General features: G+C 40.5%; 1 protein-coding gene across 2 annotated transcripts; it reads right to left on the bottom strand.

Annotated features, from left to right (window-relative positions):
* Positions 1–165: 165 nt before the first annotated feature.
* Positions 166–23,882, bottom strand: tnpo1 (transportin 1). 2 transcript variants are annotated; one of them, XM_077585517.1, is made up of 24 exons: positions 23,452–23,882; positions 21,684–21,759; positions 20,362–20,511; positions 20,174–20,280; positions 16,374–16,507; positions 16,161–16,242; positions 15,505–15,627; positions 14,233–14,351; positions 14,006–14,066; positions 13,379–13,550; positions 13,151–13,303; positions 12,725–12,950; positions 12,186–12,357; positions 11,208–11,294; positions 11,029–11,136; positions 10,763–10,921; positions 10,572–10,659; positions 10,399–10,497; positions 9,405–9,500; positions 6,603–6,678; positions 5,156–5,255; positions 5,007–5,081; positions 4,078–4,200; positions 166–3,983 (listed from the first exon to the last, which is right to left on the bottom strand). In XM_077585517.1, exons 1-23 carry the CDS (start codon positions 23,554–23,556, stop codon positions 4,093–4,095), a joined length of 2,676 nt encoding a protein of 891 aa, XP_077441643.1. In that variant the 5' UTR covers positions 23,557–23,882; the 3' UTR covers positions 166–3,983; positions 4,078–4,092. The 2 variants fall into 2 exon arrangements, 1 of the variants encoding a protein (XP_077441643.1); XR_013296628.1 differs by lacking the exons at positions 166–3,983; positions 4,078–4,200; positions 6,603–6,678.
* Positions 23,883–24,161: the final 279 nt, after the last annotated feature.

Genomic DNA, 24,161 nt, shown 5'->3' with positions numbered 1-24,161 from the left:
CTTTTGTGACATTTTTTCCTTTGCTGATGTGTCGTGGGATGTTTCTAATGTCAACTATGTGCCTCGGCTCAATAAAGGTTGGGGAAACACTTTTATTACAAGTTCGACTGATATGTAAAGAATAGCATGTGAAACTATTATGAAGACAAAAAAAACATACAAAAATGGCATGTCATCATGTAATTGATTTATTGGAACAATGTACAGATTCAAGCAATGGTAACCATTCACACACCCACCACTATGTCGTCTTACAAATATTACAAAAACAGTGCAATATATATATATATATATTCTTTGCATGATTCAAAATATTTGGTGGCCCCAAAATTATTATTCCTATTTTATTTCAGCAGCTCATAAAAAAAAAAAGGCAGATCATGTCAATTAGGTGAGTGAAGTATGGCGCACGTAATACTCGTATTAACTTAGTTTTTTCCCCCTAAAAAAAGTGGCAAATTCAAATGTATTCATTGATTGATTTCAGCAGCTTATTTTAAAAACAAGGCAGATAGTCAAAATGGGGTGGGCAGTGTTTATATTACTTTAAAAAAAAAAACAATAATTTAGTTATTTTTCTCAAGTGATTCATTTATCTCATAATATTTTATAAAGTCATCATTAATTAAATATATTGCAATGATATACTGCACAGAAGTGGTTCTCAACTGTTGTCACCAGGGGACCGCATCTTTCTGCTGTTGCAAAGTTGCAACCCATTTATAGACGTTAACGATGACGCATTTTTCTTTTAAAAAGAGTCTGTGAAAATACACGTACAGCATGTCACATTTTTCAACACAGTTTCAACAGAGTCTGACATACCGCCAGAAGCATATTGCGAGCTATGACGTCTGTTAGCCAAAATAAAATGACAAAATTTGTCTCAATTTGCCAACGAGTCCTGAAAAATTCTGCCTTTATTTTCCTCATATTTGTACATGTTTTGTAACGTTCCAATTGAATGTATTTGACCAAATGGTCGCTTCATGACGACAGTGTGAACCATTTTAACATCTTTTTACGATAGGGTGAACAATGAGAATGTTTAAAAATGACTTTTGACATAAAATAAGCCCAAATTCGTAATGTCAGTTGTGTGCACAAGAAAGTGGGGCGGGGCTCCCAAAAAACAAAAACCAGCAAACACCAAAAAACGATGACCTGAGGATCACATGTAGAAAACACACATTCATTCAAGTGGTGAAACCATCATGACCAACGCGCACACACACAATCAAGCAGCGAGCACAACACTCGGAATGTGACAGACAAAAGTGACGTACACGCGAGGATTGGCCTTACAGTATTCCATGGCGCGCTGCTACGAACCTCTAAAGTCCAACACGCCTGACGTGCGACTATTCGGATAAGTTTTTTTTTATATATATATATATATATATATATATATATATATATATATATATATATATATATATATATCTGCCTGTGTTGTAAAGCACGGGCGAGCTGGAGCAATGGGCACCATCCTGGTCATTCAAAAGGCACACATGCACAAACGACCCTTTACAAACTATTTTAAAGTTGACTTTTGGCAAAAGAAGCGGTGTCCACCCTGGATGGGTCGCCACTTAACTGCAGGGCTCATTGATAAATGGCCATTCACGACTGATTAATTGGTGGTTGGAATTATGTTCCACCAAATATTGGGATCAGCCTTAAAAATGAAATCCCTCTTGGTTGGGCCCTATTTTTAGAGTCTTGGGTTATGCTGATTTTCAGCCAAAGAAGTGGGGGACACCCCAGACTGGTCGCTAGCCAAATCACAAGGCACAAATAGACAAACAACTCATTATTGTATTATTACTTAGTATTTTCATGGTCGCACAACATTTTACTGAAAAAATTCCGTCACCTCAACACAAAATTGTCATACCTTAATATGAAAAACAAACAAAAAAAAACCCCACAAAAGTTGATTTTTTTTCTTCTTTTTTAAAGTTAACTTGTCACACTAGTGTATGAAATTTAATCATGTTAAAAATTTTACTAATTTTATGATCCTTTACTTTTATAAAATATCTTCTATTTTAAAAATCCTAATTCACTACTTATTTACAAGTTTGTATATGTTATTAAAAACATTCAGTCACATTTCGGTTCACACTGAATGGTCGTACCCTAAAAAAAAAAAGAAAAATGAAAAAACTCGAGCAAAATTCACTGGAATTTTTTTTTTTTTTTGAAAATGAGAAAAATTGTTACCATCATCCCATGTTGGACTTTAGAGGTTCTGCTGTATTAATAAATTTTTTGGTCACAAAATGCCGATGATCTAATGATTTATTTTTCTTGTGTTAAAATAAAAAAAAATAGCAGCACTACTTCACATAAACGCCAATGGATTAAAATACTTCAATTTTTACTCTGGCCAGCAGAGGGAGAAAGGGGGCAAATAAAAAACAACAATTGTTGATTTCTTTCGAATCATCATGGAATACATTCAGGCTGTTTAAAACAAAATGACTTTCACAGTATTTCCAAACAAAGGACAAGGAATACTCCAGCAAAATGACATTGTACGAAGTCCCAGTGTTGTAAGACATTTTCCTAGACACCGTTAATTCCCCGCTAAATCCGAGGGGCCACCGACATGCACGAGACGAGAGCAAAACAAACCCCCTCCCACCATCCCGGGAATAAAAAACAACACACACAAAAAAACCCAATCATCCTCAACGTCATGCACAGGACACGACAGCTAAGATCAGACAATATGAAGAAAGAAGCTTCGGGAAAAGGTCACGGTTACATCATCATCATTTCTATTTTTGTTTTTTCCATGATTCCCCATATTTACCACGCTATTCTGGAAAGTAAAGTCGGAATAGTACGACAAAAAAGCAATAATTTTACACATAAAAAAGGTACACCTTTTCAAACGACATTGCAGGGCTAAAAACAATTGTCATTTTAATGTGTTAATGCTAAATTAATTTTACAAAAATACATCACAACTTTCTATTATTCTTACAATTACTGTAATTGTTTATAAATATTCATATAAAATGACAACCCCCCCATAAAACCATGTCATATTGTAAAATTACGGTTTTATTTTACTGAAATTCCAACTTGTTTTTGTTTTGTAAAATTATGGCTTTATTTTTTTTTACTTAAAATCATGGCTTTACTCTTAAAATTACCGCTTCATTTTCATAAAAGTACAACATTTACAATTACAGCTTTATTTTTGTCAAATTCTTGTGAAATTGCTCGCAAATTTTTAGAACTATTCACCTTAAATGACAATTTTACAGCTATTCATCATAACAGTATTATGCCTCTGTCAAACAATTACAACCTTATTCTTGTGAAAATGACAATTCATGTTAAATTACAACTATGTTTGTAAAATTGAAACAAAAAAATTATGTCTTAATTGCAATTTTAGTATAATCAAGATTTAATTTTTGTAAAAAAAAAAAAAATTAAGAATTTTTTCCCAGTAAAATAAAAACTTTAATCATAAAATTATAAGTTTATTCCCGTAAGATAAGGACTTGTAAAGTTTTTGTAAAATTACAGCTATTCCCGTAAAAATCCGACTTTTTTTCTTCATATAATTTTGCCTTTATTCCCATCGTAATTCAACTTCATTTGGGGTCATTTCATATTTTTCTACCGTTGAAGAAAACCAATTTCACGTGCGGACTGCTCTTCCAGAACACTGGGGTTCGAGTTCCGCGTCATTAAATAGCCACGAAATGATTACCGATGACGACGCGATTATGAATGGCGACTTAGGTTATTTTGTCCTCGTCTCCCCCCTCCCCCCCCGCCCCCACGCAGGCCCACCGGGGGTACCAAAACCCTCCCACCCCGTCCCGCCAAGTGTGGGAGGAAAGCGGCCCGATACCCGCTCCCCCTTCCTACGTCAGACAGATCCTCCCCCTTGATAAAGGGTGTGGTGTTCCCTGGGTAAAAGAGCTTCCCCATGTTGTCTCCTGAAATCAAAAGACCTGCGTGGGAATAGAAAAAGTCCATGTTTAGAAGCATAATACCAATCATATATACTGTTATTTTATACGAATGTTGTTGAGCCGGCAAACTGACCCCCCCTCGCGTCTTTTAGACCCCGTAAAATGAGGCGAGGCGCTCTTTTAGCGGCATGGGGAACTGGTCGGAAAATTGCCTCCAGTTCTCCTCGCCCACCTGGTTCTTAAAGCCGTGAAGGATCTGAAATCAAACCACACCAAAATCAATTGGGACGCTAAGGCACAAAATTAGGTACGCCGCCTAACACAACACAAAATTCAGCCTTGACAAAATGACTATTATAAATTTCCAGCCTTATTTTTGTAAAAATGATTAATTTATTCCCGTAGTACAACTTTATTTTCCTATAATTTGGAATTGTAATTTTAAAAGAACATATACTTGAAAATGACAGCTTTATTTTCATAAAATTACACTGAGATGAGTTTTTAAAATGATGAGAATAAAATATCAAATTCAAAATTTGTATAACAAGTTGTGGAAATAAAATAAAGATTAGAACCTCTTCTTTCATCGGGAAAAAAGTATATTTGTATCTGTTTCTCTGTTCCCATGCAATTAGCATTAGAATATAGCTAAGTTTCATCAATATTCACATTCCTGGTGAAAACACTGTCAAAAAGAGGTTTTTTTTCAACATGGCCCTGGTCGATCTCTTATACTTTGCTGCCACCTGCTGGCTGTTTTCGTAATAACTACCATTGCTTCAAGCGTTCTCTTCAGTTCAGAGGCTGCATCAAAGCCTTGTGTATGCTATAGCATATAAAAAAACTTATAAATACGTTTTTGGGAACATGGTGACATTTAGAATAGAACGTATTTATACGTTTTGGGGAGCAAATGAGTTAGATGTAATATGAGGAAAAGTTGAACAAAAAGTTTAGTTTTTTTTCAATCATAATATCCCGAAAATAAATTGGTACAACAGTATGAGATTACAAGACTACAATAGTAATTTTTTGCTGTTATGAGTTCAAAATTGTTACCTTGTAGAACATGTCTTGCAAATCTTCCTTCGGGTTGACCCAGGATGCCACCGCGTCGCAGAAGAAGATAAAATCCTTTTGAAAGGAAAACGGCGTGAGGCAACTGGTTGACATTCTCACAGTTGATTTTTTTTTTCTTTCAATCTCACCTGTACGACACCTCCCGGGTTGACGCTTATCATGGTGCAAATTCCTCGGAAAGCCGAGTCTTTCTCCTCGTTGTCTCTTATATTCCGCAGGGACGTGCACCTGCCGACGGGGAGCGCAGCTTTTAGCACGGAGGCCCCGCATCGGATTGCAAATAAAAACGTTGACTCACTGGGCTACGTTTTCATTTCAACGTTCGCTCTTATCTTAGCGTAACAATGAGTTAAGAATCTTCGCGAGGAGACCAATTGTTATCTATCGGTACCCCAAAAAGAGGCCAAAAATAAATTGAAGCTGCACACGAGACTAAGGACGCCCATTTTAGCCAAGATGAGACGCACTAACCCTGAAACCCATTTACAGTGCGTTTTCCTTACAAAGTATGGAAAAGAAGCCATCCATGTGTCTGCATGCCTGACCACATTTCAACCTACAAGAATTCCAGTTTGAACTAGTGCTGTTCTATAAATAGAAACAAAAAATGTTTTAGGACTATTATGGCTGAATTTGCTAATAATATGCAAGTTACGGCATATGCAATCATGCATCGTAAAAATCAAACTCTGAAAAGAATAGACAATATTACAAGTAAACTATTTTACTAGTTTTAGTAATGGACAAAGTACATTTTGTAAACTGTCAAAGCAAATTATCGACCAATTAATTGTCTACAATATTGATACTGTATCTCAAATTCTATAGCCAATTCAAAGAAATGGATGTCATTTTCCGACATATAATATAAATAACCCTGCATCTCCCTAACTCAGTGCTTCTCAATAATTTTTTGTTAAGAAAATATTTAGCGACAAATAGTAAGTCTCATTTGTCTATAAAATCTACAGTGGAGCTAATACTTGCACACTCTGACAATGACGGCGCCACTGCCACCTACTGTGGTGGATGTGCAATTACGCTTTATTCTTGTACGGCCCCCCAAAAAAGAGGGTCACGTACCCCTATTTGAGAAGAACTCGAACATCCTAGCATACCCTGCAGCTTGTTATTGAATTTGAATAGGAGCAAGATGGAAATGCCGGGGTTGCTTTGAGGTGAGACGATGACATGGCAGCTGGGATGCAGAGAGGGACGGCGAAGGCGGCAACAAGGCCCCGTCCGTCCCTTCTCCGATTGGCCACCAGATGTCATGTGACCGCCTCGCATCTTTTAGCTCGCTAGCAGCTTACAATGGACAACGACAAAAAATTAAAAAAACGTGACACAATAACGTGGAGTTGCCACTGAGGCAGAAAACAAACATCACAAGTAGGACCTAAAAGAGGACAGGTTAGTCACATGGTTGGCAATGATTACAAAACTCAAGAACAAAAAAAAAAATAAATCAAAAACATTTTTTTTTTTTTTTAAGAGGAGAGCGACAGCAAGGAGAAAGAAGAGCAACAGAGAAAAGATGAATGAAATTTAAAAAAAAGATTGAATAATACACACCAGGGTCTTATAAACTGCTGTAGCATGGGTGCCACCTCTTGAGGACAAACGTAACCAAGACGACCAATTGTTATTGCTACGGTAACGCAATCACGGTTACACACCACCAAACGCCAACCAAGACATGAGCAATGAGGAGGAGGGGGAGGGGGGAGTGGGGAGGAGAAAAAAATAAAGAAAAAACACACAACTCAGAGACATAAAAATCAACAGAATCTGTGCATGATCAGAAAAAACACAAGATTTCACTTGGTGTCGACTGTTAACACACTACTGCCCCCTGCAGTCGAGGAGGGTAGAAGGCAAAAAATAGGACATACATACAAAACACGTTTAAGGGAGAACACATTGACAAGTTGGACAAAGACAGTCGTAGAGATTTTTTTTTTCCCCCCTGTGGAATTTGTTAAAGGAGGCATATTATACTTGGTGAGTAGGCAGGCAATTCATAGCCCTCAAGTATTGGTATTAAGCTCTTAAAAAGTCAGTATTCCATAATATGTCCCCTTTAAATGTCGCGACTCATGCCTCACAAGCACATTTCTCCCTTAAACTCAACAATGTCAATTGTACACAACAAACAGAAGTGTGCGTGTGTTTTGTTTGTCTGTTTTGTCGCTGCTGTTGTTGCTGCTCTTTTCGAAACAGAAATGACAACATGACTCCGACTACATGGCGGATAGGGAGGAGACTATCCAGGCACAGCAGGTTGGGATGAGGAGAAAGGAGGAGGAGGAAGAGGAGGAGGAGAGGAAGAGGAGGAGGAGGAGAGGAAGGAGGAGGAGCGAGGACCTAAGTTTAAGAAGACACAGAACTATGAAACATTCTCATTAAAACAAACAGGCATATTTTGTGAACAAGTCCAATGACACGTGCAAAAAGCAGATGGTAAAGCTCTGATTTTTTTTTTCTCTTTCATCAAGTTTGGTGCAGGATTGTCTGGATAAAAAAAAATAAAAATTAAAGTACAGTGGAGCCTCCAAAGTTGAATTCAAACGAAATATGCGAAAATATACCTTTACATACACTTAGTGTCGGGCTGCTCGATTATGGGGAAAAATAATAATCACCATTATTTTTGGCAATAATTGAAATCACGATTATTCAAACGATTATTTAGTTTTTTGGTACTAAAAAAAATGTTTAAGCATTTAAAAATATTAAGACCAATTAAAAATAAATACAAACACTATAATTATGTAAGTTCTTTTTGGACCAAACAGAATTTATAATATATAATCATAATAATAATAATTAAATTGTAATTGAATTGATGAAGATGCAATCATATTAATGGAACTTAAGGACAAAAATTGCTCCACTATTTGATCCAGTTGAATTGAGAATGTATTGCAAGAGATAACTATAGTATTTTCTGACAATATAAAATAGTATCGTATTAAAAATAAATAAAACGCAAAATGTTTTTATAGCAATACAACACAATATTCTGCGGGCCTTGCAAAATCAGTCAAAATCTAGTAAAACAGCAGGAAGTGAAGGGGATTGCTTCTGTGAAAATGGCTGGGAGTGAATGAGTTTAAGCGCACTAGTAGAATGCCAATGAGTCTCACTTGTCCCATTTTTCCACGACTGTATGACAATGTATGCACAGTAATAGGACAACTTTGGCCATACTAGCAGTACAAGTAATTGTTAACTGAAAAATAAATCATTGAGAGAGAGTTCCGGAATTGACCGTGTTCAACTTTGGAGGTTTCGGTGTAATAGAAAGTTCAACCGCAGTCCAAATGGCTGCTTGGAATGTTGTACTCTGTGTCCACTAATCATTCACCATCACTATTATCCTAGTAGTCCACTATTGAGTGGCAAAGCGGCGCCCAAATCCTGCACCAAACAACATTCAACATCAATATGCACTGACATTTAGTGAACACTGAATAAAAGCAACAAATAAAGTGACGGCAAACAAACAGGAACACATGTACACAATTCCTCTTTTATGGACACTTTGCTCTTGCATCTTTAAAACATCTCAAGAGCAAAGTGTAACTTTGGACTGTCTCGAATGTGCTGCGTGTGCGTTTCCAGCAGGTGGACTGTTTGTACTAGTGCGTGTTTCCTGGTAACGTTTAACTACGCGCGCTTGACTTTAGCGTCATTTTGCGCATGTTTGTTTTTGATTCTAAAAGCAGTGATAACCAAGCACTGGAAATGATCTCATTTCGCTCAACTGCATAGTCTAGAAATATTTTTTTTTTCTACAGCTATTGCCACTTTGTTCATCTATTTATGCTAATGACAGTGACAATCAGAACACTAGATGGCAAGACTGTACTAGTAACCTGCAGAGCCGAATATAGAGAGAGTTTGGCCAACTCTACGTTTCAGCAGGGTAACAAGATGGCGTCCAAATGTCATGTGACCAGCAGTTGACCAATCACAACTGCTGGTCGCATGACATATGGACTCCATCTTGTTACCCTTTGTTGGCCAAACTCTATGTACGGCTCTGGTAACCTGTTGCCATTTTATACAACAGAGTAATGACTGTGTTCAAATAAACCTACACTGCATACATCCGCAAATAAATTAAGACAAAAATCATCATTATTTTAGTATACACTGATCCCTTGTTCATGTGCTCAATCAAGATTGGGAATCACTGCTCGGATTTTTATCGCCTAAATTGTTTGCATACTTAACAGGAAGCCAGAGGAACCAGTATGGCTCACAGCCTGGTGAGTGGCCGCCGCGCTACATGTGTGTGTGTGCGTGCGTTTTAGTGTGAGTGTTTGCGTATGTGGCGTCCCCCGGCTCAGTACCGCCACAGCGTGGTACCTGTGTTTTCCAGAAGTGTCTTTGGCGTATTGGGCCTGTTAATGATCTCTACCAGCTGGTGCAGCACCACGGCAACATACGGTTGCATTTCAGGCCCTGGACAAAAAGTACAACAAAATAAGACATGATGATGTCGACAATCCCGCTGTATGCTGTCTAGGAAAACTATGCTAACATACATAACGCTCTTCCAAATAAGACACACAGGCACAGTGGATATAAAAGGTGTATACGCCCTTATTATTTTTTCCCCCACTGACCTACTTGTAAAACTCAGTTGAAATTATTCTAAAAAAAAATATACATATATGTATATTTTGAGATGGGAATTAGAATTATAACACTGAAATGATGTGGTTGCAAAAGTGTGCACACCCTCCTGTTCATGGGGATATGGGACCTTAGACAAGACGGAAGGAATTGAACCATGGCAATAACCAACCGATTGATTAGACGGACGATTCAATATACTAATGATGTTAAACCATTTAATAAAATGATTGTCATGACAAGTTTGCTCTATATGATTTATTTGGTGCTTACTAACATAACTATGAGATAATTTCCAGTTTACCACATTTTGTAGAAACTTTATTTGGACGTATGCCGCCATTGTTATTTACGTCGCATCGCAAAACATGTCAGGAGAAGCGTACTAGAATATCTGAACTATATTTATGGTTCATCAGAAGCACTTTAAATTCTGGCAGGTATGTGCTGATTCCAATCTAAGGATTTAATCACGAATGAGCAGTGAATTCCGCACACAGCCACATCTCAGTTATAAGAGTAAAGCCCATTATTTCAATTATTTTATTTCCCCTATTGATTTTTTCTTTTTTTTTTTGTCAACTGATCTGTTCAGGTCATCTGTCACCTTTTTTTTATACAATAAAAATGGCAAAGAAAGGGTCAGGTAGTACAAAATAAAACATTCATGGTGTGTTGGACGGTGACAAAAAGGAAATAGTTGTTATTATTATTTTGTACTCACCCATTTGTATGGCTATCTCTCCTATTGCCCACGTTGCATTGTTGCACACGGATATAAACTCGGGGTTTAAATTAGTACCCAGTATGGGCATAAAGTCAGCTGAATGAAAAGAGGAAAAAGATGATCAGACTTGCACGTTTCTCCTCAGGCTTCTCCGGCAGAGAAAAACATACCAATGCACGGTTTGACATGCTGGAAACACGCCTTGGTCAGATCTCCCAGCAGAGCGAAGGAACTCTGACGTACTTCAGGCATTTTGTCCTAAGCATTCAAATATATATATATATTTTTATATATACTTTTTTTTTTTTATCATTTAGGTTGTTGATTTGGTGTTACAATAGGTTGATGTGGAGGACCTTACCTGCATGCACTGGTACATGAGGGTGAGGATGTTGCTGCGGGCAACCAATTGCTCAATGGTGCCACCCAAACCTTCCGCCAGGCCGCTGAGGAGATCCAAAGCCACGATCATGAAGTCTTTGTCCGGTGCTTCGTATTGCTCTGGCTGCGACTGGTACAGCTGGCGACAGGCAGATTGAGGAGTCGGCAAAGTGACAAAAATTGAATTTGATCTCTTGACACACAGATAACTTTCAAAACACGACTCAATGCATTTCGCCCACTGACCATGGCTTGAGCGAGGGTCTTCTGGACCAGGTTGACGCACCGCTGGTACACGGGCTCGCAGTAGGGCAGGAAGCCGCTCTGCAGGGCTGTAGCTACAGACGACAGACACTGAAAGAGGGCAGACGAGGTTGGACCGACAGCACTCGCACGTTGATGCGTCAAAAACTGATGTCACGCACTTCTAACAAAGGGAAGAGGTCTTTGTCTTCATCCTTCAGCTGGTTCCACTTCTCGATCAGAGGAGGCATTAACATTTGGATGTACTCCTGAGACAATTACAATGTACAGTATTATGTTTACATCATATTTCATGACCTAGACAGTAGACGCACCAGGTGATGCACTTTAATCATATTTAATACATCTAATTGGCTTTAGTTGCATTATATTTATTGTTTTTTTCTGTAAATTACATTAAATTTAATTTAACAATATTTTCTGTCCCATATTTACACATTTGGTGATCTTCATTTCCCGTATTTACATCTATTGTCTAATGCACCACAAATTTAATCATATTTAATGTACCGTATTTACATCACATGTACACTAATTTCTGGACTATAACCCGCTACTTTTTTCACTTGCGTTCGACAACTGCGGCTAATACAAAGGTGCGGCTTATCCGTCAGTTTGCAAGGAAGCGCAAGAGCGTCAGGCAGAGCAAAACAAACCAAGTGAGCCCAAATACAGTAATAGCGACAGGACGAGAGCGAGACAATTTGCGCCCTCATTATGGAAAAGAAAGTAGCAGGAACCCGGTGCAGTAACATTAAAACACCTGCGGCTTACAGCCGGGTGCGGCTTATATGTGTAACAAACTTGAGTATTTCCCCAATTTAGCTAGTGCGCCTTATAGTCCAGAAATTACTGTCCCACTACTGCCACCTGTTGACGGAAAATGAAACTGCAGACAGCGCGAGAAATTAAAAAAATTGGCCAGAGGCTTGAAGGTGTTAATCTACGAATTAGAAGACATTTCAGTCATAAATGGTCAAATAAAAAGACTACTGTAAAGATCTTGTGGGGAAAAATAGTTCCATATTGCAGCTTTAACGTTCAATACACCTCCATTGTACCATATTTACCTCACATTTACTTCCTATTCAATGTCTCGATTACAGGGACACAAACAGAAGACATAGACGTGTTGCTACCGGTTTGTTGAGATGGTGCCCCACGGAGTCGGCGAGCGTTCCGATGGCGTCGTAAAGGATGAGAAGGTTCTTGTGCTGGTACTTGTTGAACGCAAACACCAGCGTGTCCAGGATGAATGCCAGGTAGGGCACCAGTTCCGTGCACGCCTCCTCCTCCAAGGTGGCGAAGGCGCTGGCCAACATGCACATTTTTAATTAAATCTTTCAATTATAATTTTTTTAATATAATGAAACTTATTTTATCAATATTTTTTACATTTCCTATCAAAATTATTTACACCAATAATAAAATGAATGCATTTTTTATTTTTAAGCAATTATTATTAATTGCCCAATTATTTGACACAAAATTATTTTGTATTTTATGTATAATTGTTTATTTTAATGATATCATTGATTCTACTTTAACAATTTAATCATAATGAATTACAAAAATAACAGTAATTTAAATAATTATTTTTGTATTATTATTTACAATAAACCAATGAATTAATTACTGGAGTGGGTGGAGGTCATTCCTAAAGGTAAACGCCGCTTACCTGCAAGCGGCCTCCTGCACGCGCTTGTTGCTGTCCAGAATGCGCTTGAGGAGCTCGGTCATGAGGGGCTTCAGGTAGATGTCGGGGGGCTGGCTGACCACCCAGTGGGCGTAGCGGCTCAGCGTCCAGCAGGTGATGGAACGAACCAGCGACTTTGTGTCCGACAGACACTGGACCAGGTGGGGAATCAGCTCGGGGAGGTACGGAATCATTCCCTGCATGCAGCCTGGAAACAACGAGCATGGAACTTTACAAATCTTTCGCACAATTAGTGAATGATTCTGTGAAAGATGGAGTCACTATACCAACAAAAGAAAATGAAGGAAACTAAAGTTTTAACCATTAAGCCAGAATTGGCGATTTAAGTCTGACATGTTCAGCCCCTTATGTGCCATATCAATTCTGGAGGGGGAAAGGTGTGATTACCTTCAGCTATGGCTCCCAGCACGAGTATGCCCGACTCCTTGACGACCCATTCGGGATGGAAGAGCAGCTCTTTCAGAAGCGGCAGAATGTGCAGCAGCAGGTCGTCCCGGAACACGTTTGCCAGGATGTCCAGCGCCGCCGCCGAACATTTCCCTGGGAACACCAGCTCGAGTCTCACCACATTCCACCACTTAAAAAAAACAAAAAAAAAAAACAGCGAGGACTCACGCAGGTTCCAATCCGAGATTGTGTCGTCGTCATCGTCAAGGTCGTCGTCGTCCTCATCCTGATCTTCGATGCCGTCGCCCTCGTGCTGCTGGGCGACCGTGCGGGAGCGGTGGAAGCGAGGGCGGATGTCCTGCTCGTTGTCTGGGATGGCCTCGTCCTCCTCAATGTCGCCCTGGTGATGAATTTGAAAGGCCAAATTGAAATTTGGAATGAATGAATGAGGAAATTTGAATTGATACCCAGCCCTATTAAGCATATATTCAAACACTAAAATGTAGAACCAAATCATATAAATCTGCAAGCTTAATGTTAAAAAAAACACTCAATACCATTAAGGAGCTAACGGTAATTAGCATATATGTTTACGAAATTACAAACCTTCAAACAACTGCTATTCTAACTCATGGAACAGCAAAACACAATACTCTTAAGTGATATAGTCACTCTGCTCTGTGGGAACTACAACTATTATATATTTATTTTTACAAACATTTGTCTACAGTATAACTCTTCAAAGTTGTTAGTGCGAGAGCAAACATTTTTCCGAGGTGATTGCATGAGTTGTCCATGTTATGTCCCGGATTCACAGGTCACTTGTCATTCACACGCGGAGCCGTATCGACTGACCTTGAGCATGATGATGTCGATCTCAGAGTACTTCATCCCGTTGACGAGCACCGGCGTGAGCCTGAGGAAGAGAGGACATGACAAAAGGGCAAGGACGACCAATTCCTCACCGGGTAACGTGACGGCGCCACATGACGGATGTTTACAGTCGAGGTCAACTGTCATGGTTCTTAATCAGCGGCCAGGGTCGGGCGACAAGGCCTACCCTCTAATCAATTGCGTCTTACTTGGACAGGTGTCCGCATAGCACCTCCTGGCACACCGGCTGCTCAGCCAACGTCAGCCAGAACTCGCAGGCCTCCAACGCCACGTTTTCGTCTTGGTCCTGCGTCCTCTGGAGCATGTACTGCAACCACAGACAAAAGGTAAGTCGTAGTTCAGAGAATGCTGTAATGTACGTTTAAAGCTACCAATGTAAGCTACACTGTTTCTGTGATAAATATTAAAATATTAACTCATTCAGGCGCAGCCATTTTCACTGAAGCAACCCCTTCGCTCCCGGCTGTTTTACTGGATTTTGACTGATTTTGCAAGGCCCGCAGAATATTGTGTTCTACTGCTATAAAAACAAGAACCTACCAAAATAAAGATTAGAGTCTCTTCTTTCATCAGGAAAAAAAGTATATTTATATCCGTTTCCGTTTTGCAGCAATTAGCATTAGAATATAGCTAAGTTTCGTCAATATTCACATTCCTAGTGAAAACTCTGTTAAAAATAGCTTGTTGCAACACGGCCCTGGCTGATCTCTTATACTCTGCTGCCACCTGCTGGCCATTTTTTTTTAAACTACCATTGCTTTAAGCCAGTTCTGCTCAACCCTGGGGTACCCCTGTTTTCCATGTCTCCCACAAGAAACACGTGTGTTTCACACAATCAGCTACTCAGCAAGCTCTGCAGGAAGCCTGATAACGATCTTCAGCTGCGTTGGCTGGGGAGACATTGAAAAACAAGCTGGATAGGGGTACTTGAGGACCGGGGCTGAGAAACAGTGCTTTAAGCCACCTCTTCATGTCAGAAGCTGCTTCAAAGCCTTCTGAATGCTCTTGCATAAAAAAAAAACGTCTTCTTTTTTCTTTTTTTTAACGTATAAACATGTTTTTGGGAATGAAGGACAAAGTATTAAAAACCGCTGTACATGTTTTTGGGTTTGAATGAGTTAAGAGTAAATCTTGAAATGTAGATGAGCTATGTGGGTTTTCTGTATAAAGAGCACGGACATTCACATTTAGCGCACATAGATATTTGAAGGCTGGTTTCATTTGGCCAAAAAGTCAAACAAAATGATGGCATTATGGACAACTACAATCCAAAGATATTGTTCGACTTAACAACATGAGATCTGGTATGAGAGAAAAGTTGACAGTTGCTACATTTCCAAGCAGCAAAGGAATAAGGCATCTTCACCCATCACTCCACTTTGCCACATCGAACATGGCAGCAGAGTTGACGTACGCTTCGGCGGTGTCTAAGGAAACGCGCGCAAGGTAGCGTCACTCACCTCGATGATGCTGTGCATGTGCGGCAGCAGTCGATCCAGGCGCACTTCCAGCAGCATGACAAGCGCTCGGCACACGTTCTTGCGCACCTCGGCCTCCTCGTCGGTGGCCAGCGCAAAAAGGTTCTACAGAAAGAGGGAGGAGCGTTTATTGGTAGTACTAGTGACTTTCAACTAGCCGGTCACGAGTAGGTATTTTTTTTTATTATTTTGGACTTGACTCCGACTTGATCAAGAAAAAGATCTTTCTTTAAAATAATGTCGTCGTTTTTTTGGGGGAAATTTTATGTACCAAAAGTACTAGTTGTATCCATACTTGGTATCAGTATCGATGACTACACAAGAGTTAAGTACTTGTACAAGTATCGGTCTGAATAAAATGCAGTATTGAACATCCCTAGTGCTAACGCTAGCTTAGTAAACACAGCGTCTTCTCATACAAACATTTGAAGAATTCAATTAAATTGGCTCGTGTATGGGAAGACATACATCAGTCCAGCCCGCCCAGATGAAATTAAATCCAAATACGCTACATAATTAGCACTACAGAAAACCAACTGACAGATAGTTAGCATCCACTCTAACGACTGAATCGTAGACAGCAGTCTCACATGACTACACACAAAGCCGAGATCCTGCGACGCGGCGGTCACACTTGCCTCGATGAAAGCGTCGATGTGCAGCATGAGGGCCTGAGTCCTGCTGATGATGAACTGATTCACACAGGCGATGGCATGAGACCTGAGAACGTACAAAGCGCATCAAAGTGTCGGCCACATGTTGCGCTGGAGGGCAAGCGCGCAACCGAATGTAGCCCTCGTGTGTGTTTTCATGAGAATAAAGGTGCCTTTATTGGCCCGATGTGAATAAACCTGATCTTTGGGCTGCTGTGCTTGAAGAACTGCAAAAATTTGGGGATCATGATGTTGAGCGGACGATCCAGCATCTCGCTGTCCAAGACCTCTGCGGAGTCCTCGCAGATCTTCTGTAGGGCGCCGAAGGCTCCCTGAACGACAAGGAAAAACACATTAAAGCAGGGCTGGACTGGCACACCCCCCAAAAAAAAAAAAAGACAAAAAATAAAATTCTTTATTTTTTATTTCTTTATCCCTTTAAATTGTGTGCCAGTCTCTTGGGGTAAAATGTAGGAAAAATAATCCTTAAAAAGCACTGCATTGGCCTCCTTTCGGGCAACTGCCCTGTATGCCAGATGGCCAGTTCAGCCCTGCTTTAAGACCCCATTTTGGAGATAACGAGCCAAGTGCAGCAATCCCTCACTATTCACTATGACATGAGAAAGTAAAGATATATAAAGTTAAGTCTGCAAAAGTTCCACTAACATCCCACAGTAAACTTAAGCTCTTCCACCCTTCCAATTATGTACTACTTTCCTATTTAGACTGAACTTCTTGGGGAATTTCAGAAAGAGCACACACACAAAAAAACATGAAAAGGTTGAGTTTTTCAGGAAACACTTAAACAAGTTGAACAGGAAAAAAAAACAAGATGAATTTGAAAACAGTGAACCGCTCACTTCCTCACTCACACTTAAACGCGCACACACGCTAATGCAACAAGCGCAGACCGCACGACAATGCGGTCTGATGCCTTTCCAAATGGGTTTCCATGGAAACTGTTGCCATGGCGGCATTGCCATCAGGACAGACGAGACAGAATGTGGGGGAGCTGAAAAGGATGAATAAGTAATACCGAGACTGGGCCTCGCCGCAAATTTGTTAAGCAAATGTGCTAAACATAACTGGTAGCTCCTCCGTGTCATCAGAGAAGGGAAGCGACGTGGGTGTGGCCGCGGAAGCATTCCAATGATGCCAAGCTTGAGAATAAAGCCCACCGACCGTGAAAAGAAAAATGGCACCCCCTAACCAGTGGTGTGGCGTGACGGCATACGCTTTTTTTTATTTTTAAATCATAAGCGTCCATGATGTCACTCATTAACCATCAGTGAACCAATGAAAATTATGCAACCCTTTTATTCAGTGTACTGATAACACAATTAAAATGGGTTTCACAACCCCACTTCAATATGGTCAATATGGAAATCTGTTTAAAAAAAAAAAATCAATAAATAAGGATTGTGAAACAGAAGTGGAGACATGTACTGGATCAATCTTCACCCTCCACGAGCATCGTAACCAACAAGCGGACCCCCAATCTAAATAAAGTAATCCGCCGTCACCTGCTCGCCTCTTTTTATAGAGATGACGGATGGCCGGCGTACAAGTGCTGCTTCGGGGGACGGCTTAACCCTTTAAATCCACCGGGTCAGGGCTAAACAAGTGAAATTGACATTGGAGGGCTTTTTCAGGGATTTCCCACCCAGACTCAAAATAGTTTTGTCTTCTTGAGTAGACCCACAAAAACAAATCAAAAGACCAGTCGTTTTGGATGAACACGGACATTTTAGGGTAAAAGTTGGAATCAGTCTCTCTCATCAACATTTGGTAAACATGTCTATCCTGGGTAGACACTCAAAAAGTCCTCAAGAAGACATTCCTTAGAACAGTGGTCCCCAACCTTTTTTTTTTTATACGTCCATAACTTTCACGAAACAGGCAACCATAAAAAGAGGTACCTTGGCGTCTGTTGTAGAAAGAATACGCGTGAAGACACTTTTTTATGTAACTATATTAACAGTGTCCTCCTGAAATGCCCCAACATAAGGAAGCAATCACCACAGAACAAAATAAGTACATGAATATCTCACCATAACGTTTTTTTGTTTATCTGTGTTTGACTCATTTTGCTAGCTTGTGGATTTAGCATCAGTGCTACACAACCGAGATAATTAGCATGTTGACATGCGTCATAAAGCTTATGCTTTTACAGCAAAATATTTTGCTTCATTATTCCCACGTTCAACAAACGGTGTTTTACTTTAATCACCCGCCATTGTCACTTCTCATGTGTTTCTCTTTTTCATGTTGTTTTGATACATGCAAAGCCATTTCCGTTCTGTAGATTGCAATAAGTTAGAAAAAAAAAAAAAGTGTTCGTCTTCTTCGCTGATTCTTCTTCTACGCTTTGCGTTAACTCCCCGTGGCTGCACTACAGCGCCACTCCAGACTTGGCATATACATTACAGCCGTTAAAGGTCCTCAGCGTCTTCTTTTGGACACACGCATGTCTTGAAATGCTTCTGTGTGTACAAGATTTGTTTGAGGAACAAAGCCGACTTTGCCTTTGTCTGGACGGGGGCCTCAAACATGCACGACTCAGGCCCTCGAGGACCGGACTTTGACACCACTAATCTAGATAAAGATAAATGGATCTGTTCCACATTAAACAGGCATGATCAAGCATTGAAAAGATAGCTTCACACTTTTCTTAGCTGTGTGTTGAAGTCATGAGTGGATGGGAAAACCCTCAAAACACAACAGATCACATGACCAACTCAACAACAACAGAAAGTCAGCCACAAAGAAACATGATCAAGCAGACATTTTAGCACCAACTTCACCATCAACAACTAAGAGGCTTTGACGCGTCCAAGCTGCTTTCCAAAATCACGGTCACAGTCTTATAAGGCGCTGCTACATTTGCTGCCACATTATAAGCCTCGTTCGCACACGTCGCGATTCTTAGCAGTGACCTCAATCTCCGCGCAGGAATAAGCTTCATCGGCTAGGCGGCACGTGTCGTTTTGAAGAAGATAACATTTCGCTTCTTGTCGGCATAAAAGATGGCAAGTCTTTTGACGTGATGAATGCAATGCACAGTAGCAGCATGTTGGATTTGACAAGGTTCTAAAAGCGTCTACTACTTGACGATACTATCTGACAACTAATCCATCCTTGGTATGCAACAATGCTTTCCAGACACTTCTGAGTCCCTGTGAAGTGAAAATGTCTTTTCAATTTAGTGCACCAGAAAAGAGAATTCACAACCCTGCCAAAATGGAATGAAATAAATAAAGGGTCTTACAGGGTTAACTGTTTACAGAAAAAGGGGGTTGAACGGCATTAGCGTTGACTAATGTGCCAAAATTGTCCGTAAAATGAGGCCATGTGGCGTTCTGAACAGAAATTCCACAATGAATAATCTGTAATTGCGTCTGCCACTCCAGCTGCGAGACGCTCATCTGGCTGGTGGGATACGATCTAGACAGACGTCGCTTTGTCGCCGAGCCAGATCCCATCCGATTCCACACTAAGTGATAAAATACAAACACGCCACACCTTCTTGCCAGATGGACAAACATGCAATGAAAAGAGCAGCATTTGCTCATACGCCAGGTTTATTTCATGCCTAAATCTTCCTAAATTATGTCATTGCAAGGATGGGAAATATTGCAGGAGGCACCTGTAAATCTCAAGGGCCGGCGGACCTTCCTGACACAAAAGACGTTTGGGACCTGAGTAATTAAACGTTCCTGCTTTATAGCCAGTCATCAAATTACGCGGCAAATCTCCGACCGCAAGCAATGACGTAACCTTGAATGAGTCTCCATTCTTCATCCTCCTCGTCGTTTTGCATACATGGTTGAAATTTGGTAACAATCAGACACACATTCTCAAGGACAAGTTTATCTTTGAACGAGCTCTGAAAATGGCCCAAATAACCCTAAAATGGCTTCAAACCAAAACGGCAGACTTCCTGTTTTGTTTCAGGGATGCTTCTGAAGACTTTCAGCCTGAAAGTCTCGCCATCTCACCTCACATGTGTTGTAGTCTTCAAAATCCAGCAGCTGGCACAGTTTTGGCAAAAGCTCCGGCCAGTTTTGCAGCTTTCCCTTGGACGCGATTGTGGTAATCAAAATACCTGTTTGGGCAGAAATCGTAAAAATTGGACGATGCAGCAAATGGACAACAAATGGATCGGGCTACACAGAAAACAACCTACCCACGGTGGCGCGGATCAGCGGCGAGGGGTCTCCGATGTTTTGGAGGCACTCGATCTTGATGAAATCTGACACTCCAGGAGGGAAATTCTGGTAGTGAGCTTTCACGTTGTTCTTCAGTATTAGGCCGCTCAGAGAGCGTGTGGGCTCGTCTTGGAGGGGGGGAATGAACGGAGAAAGAAAAAAAAAAGAGAAAGAATGAACTGTATAGTCGACACTGGCAATGTTTGACAGCCTCCATTTCTAAAAGCTGTGACATAAAAATTGTTATCTGTTAACTCGCTGTGCGACATTTTTAACTGCAGTTGCAGTATTACACCACAATGACTGAGCGGCGCTGTAACACAAACAGAGGAAGTTCAATCTTAAAGTGGAAGTCAACCTAAAAAAATTCTTGAGAAAAATATGTTATATGTTACCTCACTCGTCTAAACAACGACGTGTGGAATATGAGTTAAGCAGCAAAATCCAGCCGTTTTCATCCATCTCTTGGGGCGGCCATTTTGCCACTTGCTGTCGACTGATGATGACATCAACGTTGCTCAGGTCTCCGGTAATAACCAATCACAGCGCAGCTTCAGAGAATAGGTGAGCTGTGATTGGTCGTTGCCCGAGCAACATTGATGTTATCGTAATATTAACCAAAATACCATATTTAGACTAGTGGAGATGTATAGAACATATTACTGTCAAAAAATTGTGTGGCTTTCCCTTTAAACACTCAAAGAAGTAAGAGAAATGTTGTTTTTTTATTCTTACTGCAAATGTGTCTCACAATTTTGTGACTTTTCAAGGTAAATGTGTCCAATGTCCAACTTCACAAGTCTATAAAAGTCCGTGTGATCCGTTACAGATTCTGTTGATTTGGTGGAGTGAGGCTAAAAAAGGAAGTTAACAACAATATATAATAATAATAACATGGTGTTATAAAACATGGAGTATGCTGTCAACAGGACAGGCAGGTGAACAGAATGAAACCCATTGTGTAAAAAAAAAAAAAGAAAAATTGTTACTAAAGTGGAGACGGCGACAACAATTATAATACGATGTTACACATCTGAGACTAATGAAGTGAATAACGGCAAAATGTCTTGATGCCACGGACATGTAGGTCATCTGCAGTGCAGACGAGCGGAGTGGCGGGCTGAGTGCTGCCAGGAATTGGGTTTAAAATTAGAGTGACCCATATTCCCCGAGCGCCTCATCATCAGCGGCCGACAGGTCAGCGGAGTCACAGCCATTAGGGCGCTTACGTAAAAAAAAAAAATTATAATGACATAGTCCAGCGAGTCGATGCATCGAGGAACAAAAGCGTCACCCTTACCTTCTGATTTGAGCTTGGTCAGAACAAATATCAAATAGTTGTTAAAGTCGGGAAACTGGTTCAGCTGCTCCAGTCTCTGTGGAAAAAAGTGCTTGAGGAAAAACGCAGATTGCAGAACAAAAAAAAAAGGTCTCTGTCTGAGTATTCGCAGTGTATATCATGGATCAAAGGATTCAAATGAAGGTGACCACGCCCCTTTTTTTCCAAAAATGTAAAAATTCTACGTGCTGTAGCTCCCAAACCCCAGCTCCGATTGACCTAAAATTTTAGATTTACTGCTGTGAGATCAACAACAAGTACAGCAAGTTTCATTCAACTCCAAATCTGCTTGATGACCCTGCTATGATTGGATATCGGAGATTGAAACCATTTGTCAATTTTAAAGCCTTAAATGATAGTGAACTGATTATACATCGAATCTTTTCCTCTCCTAATCGGACTTGCAACATCAATTCGGCCGTCACGCACCCCCTCTCATCTGCACAAAACACCACACACACACACACAATCTAATATGAGTTCACCCTGGAGTCCCAGGGAACGTTTGCTGAAGATATCAAAGATATTAAATCCCCTCAAGCGCGAGACGAGCCAATAACAGCTTCAGACACTGTTTGAAAACTTAGCACCACGCAGCCATTTTGGACGGTCATTATAGTCATAACTACACGTTCGCAATAAATACGGAAGTGCAGATCTATTAGGACCGGTGGCCTTACTTTGATTTTTTTGCAAGGGTAATAGTAATAATAATTTATTGTCTTGAGTGAATGATGGGGGCTAATTGTGGCAGGGCGTCCATTTCAGCCGTGATTGCCAACCACTATTATCCAACTTCACTTCATTGGCCCAAAAATTACTTCATAAACGACTTACTAAATTGTCCATCCATCTATGCCAGTAACTTACAGTGGCAGGCAGAACAACCAAATGATCTTCCACCAAATGGTAGAAACAACAACTAACCTGTATAATATTGATCAGTCTCCCAGACCTGCTTCTACCTAAGCCATAAATATAAAACCCAATTATACAGTTCAAATTAATAACTACGGAACTGGACACAAGATTTGAACCCCGAACTTCAGAACAGTGAGGCAGATGTGCCAAACGCTCTGCCACAATACTGCTCCATTCATTTCAAACTAAAATAAACATCTGTTTATATTGCTTTCTGCTCCTTAAATCAGCGGCATAGATCCCATGAGGCAAACAGAGCTTTATTTATTTTTTTAAACAATCTATTTTGCGTGATCACTCCTCTGTGCTCATGCAAAGGACTACTCTGCCATCTTACTGCACATATGCAGACTTGATTCAGGAAGACATCAGCTGCTTTCAGTGTCAGTTGAGAAGGATGGGGTAGATATGACCTGTAGTGTTCACATGAACGATACTTTTCATCACGAAGATGTTTTAAGGTGGTCATAATAGTAGCTGTGTGTGAGTGTGTGAGTGTGTGTGTGTGTGTGTGTGTGTGTGTGTTTGCCTTGGGCCCCTAAATGATTAAACACACCCCTGTCTTTAGTGCAGAAAATATGCTAAATCAAATGTATATATAAAAAAAAGGAAGAAGAAGAAGCCCATTTCTGTATAGAGTGCAAAACATGCAAACACGTGTAAGCATACACATTCAAAAACAAATGAAATTTAACCACAACAGGTCGGCACCTGTGTGTTTACAATACATAACGGTAAACACCCCGGCTAGCATCGGCTAACGTTAGCCAGCCTCAACATGAAAGCAAAAAAAAAAAAAAAAGGATACTTGCTGGACAGATCTCTGCGTGGACGTATCCGGCGACTGGGACTCTTTGAGCAGCTGTAAAATCTGCTGGAGTCCTTGCTCGTCTGGCTTCCACGCACACTCCATATTTGCTATGACTGCGGATATTTGGCAAAAAAAGGCAACACAGCGCCGAGCTAGCAAGAGGATTTACCCCGCATGAACGAAACAAGAGGCGGGGACAACACGAGATCCGGTGAACGGGGCGGGGAGAGGAGTCCAATTGTCTCGCCTTTCTCGTGTCCCTCGGGACACTTAGCCGATGTATTCCAGCGAGGCTGCGTGTCCACTGAGGAAGAAGAAGAGAAGCGTGTCTGGGGTGTCTGACATGGGCCTGACAAAGCGGAGACACCCGCGTTGAGGTGCGAGCTAGCCGGCCGATAGAGTGTGACGAAGGCCGACCGCGCTCCAGCAGTATTTAACTGGCTTGACGGGGCCGATGACAGGCGGCCGCGCGGTCCTAGCACCCGTCTGACTCAGTTTTGTTGTCACCATAAATTATCATTGTTTTGATAAAATTGAATCAATCAACGAATCTATCTATCTATCTATCTATCTATCTATCTATCTATCTATCTATCTATCTATCTATCTATCTATCTATCTATCTATCTATCTATCTATCTATCTATCTATCTATCTATCTATCTATCTATCTATCTATCTATCTATCTATCTATCTATCTATCTAT

This window comes from Vanacampus margaritifer, chromosome 14, assembly GCF_051991255.1.
Source record: "Vanacampus margaritifer isolate UIUO_Vmar chromosome 14, RoL_Vmar_1.0, whole genome shotgun sequence".
NCBI classification, from domain to species: Eukaryota; Metazoa; Chordata; class Actinopteri; order Syngnathiformes; family Syngnathidae; genus Vanacampus; species Vanacampus margaritifer.
This window is presented reverse-complemented; position numbering and strand designations above follow the sequence as displayed.

Coding starts and splice junctions, on each gene's coding strand:
- tnpo1 (XM_077585517.1), bottom strand. CDS start 23,556: ATGGAGTGTGCGTGGAAGCCAGACGAGCAAGGACTCCAGCAGATTTTA. Junction 10,660..10,762: donor TCATGTACCAGTGCATGCAG/GTAAGGTCCTCC, acceptor TTGAATGCTTAG/GACAAAATGCCTGAAGTACG. Junction 5,082..5,155: donor ACCCGGGAGGTGTCGTACAG/GTGAGATTGAAA, acceptor TCCTTTCAAAAG/GATTTTATCTTCTTCTGCGA.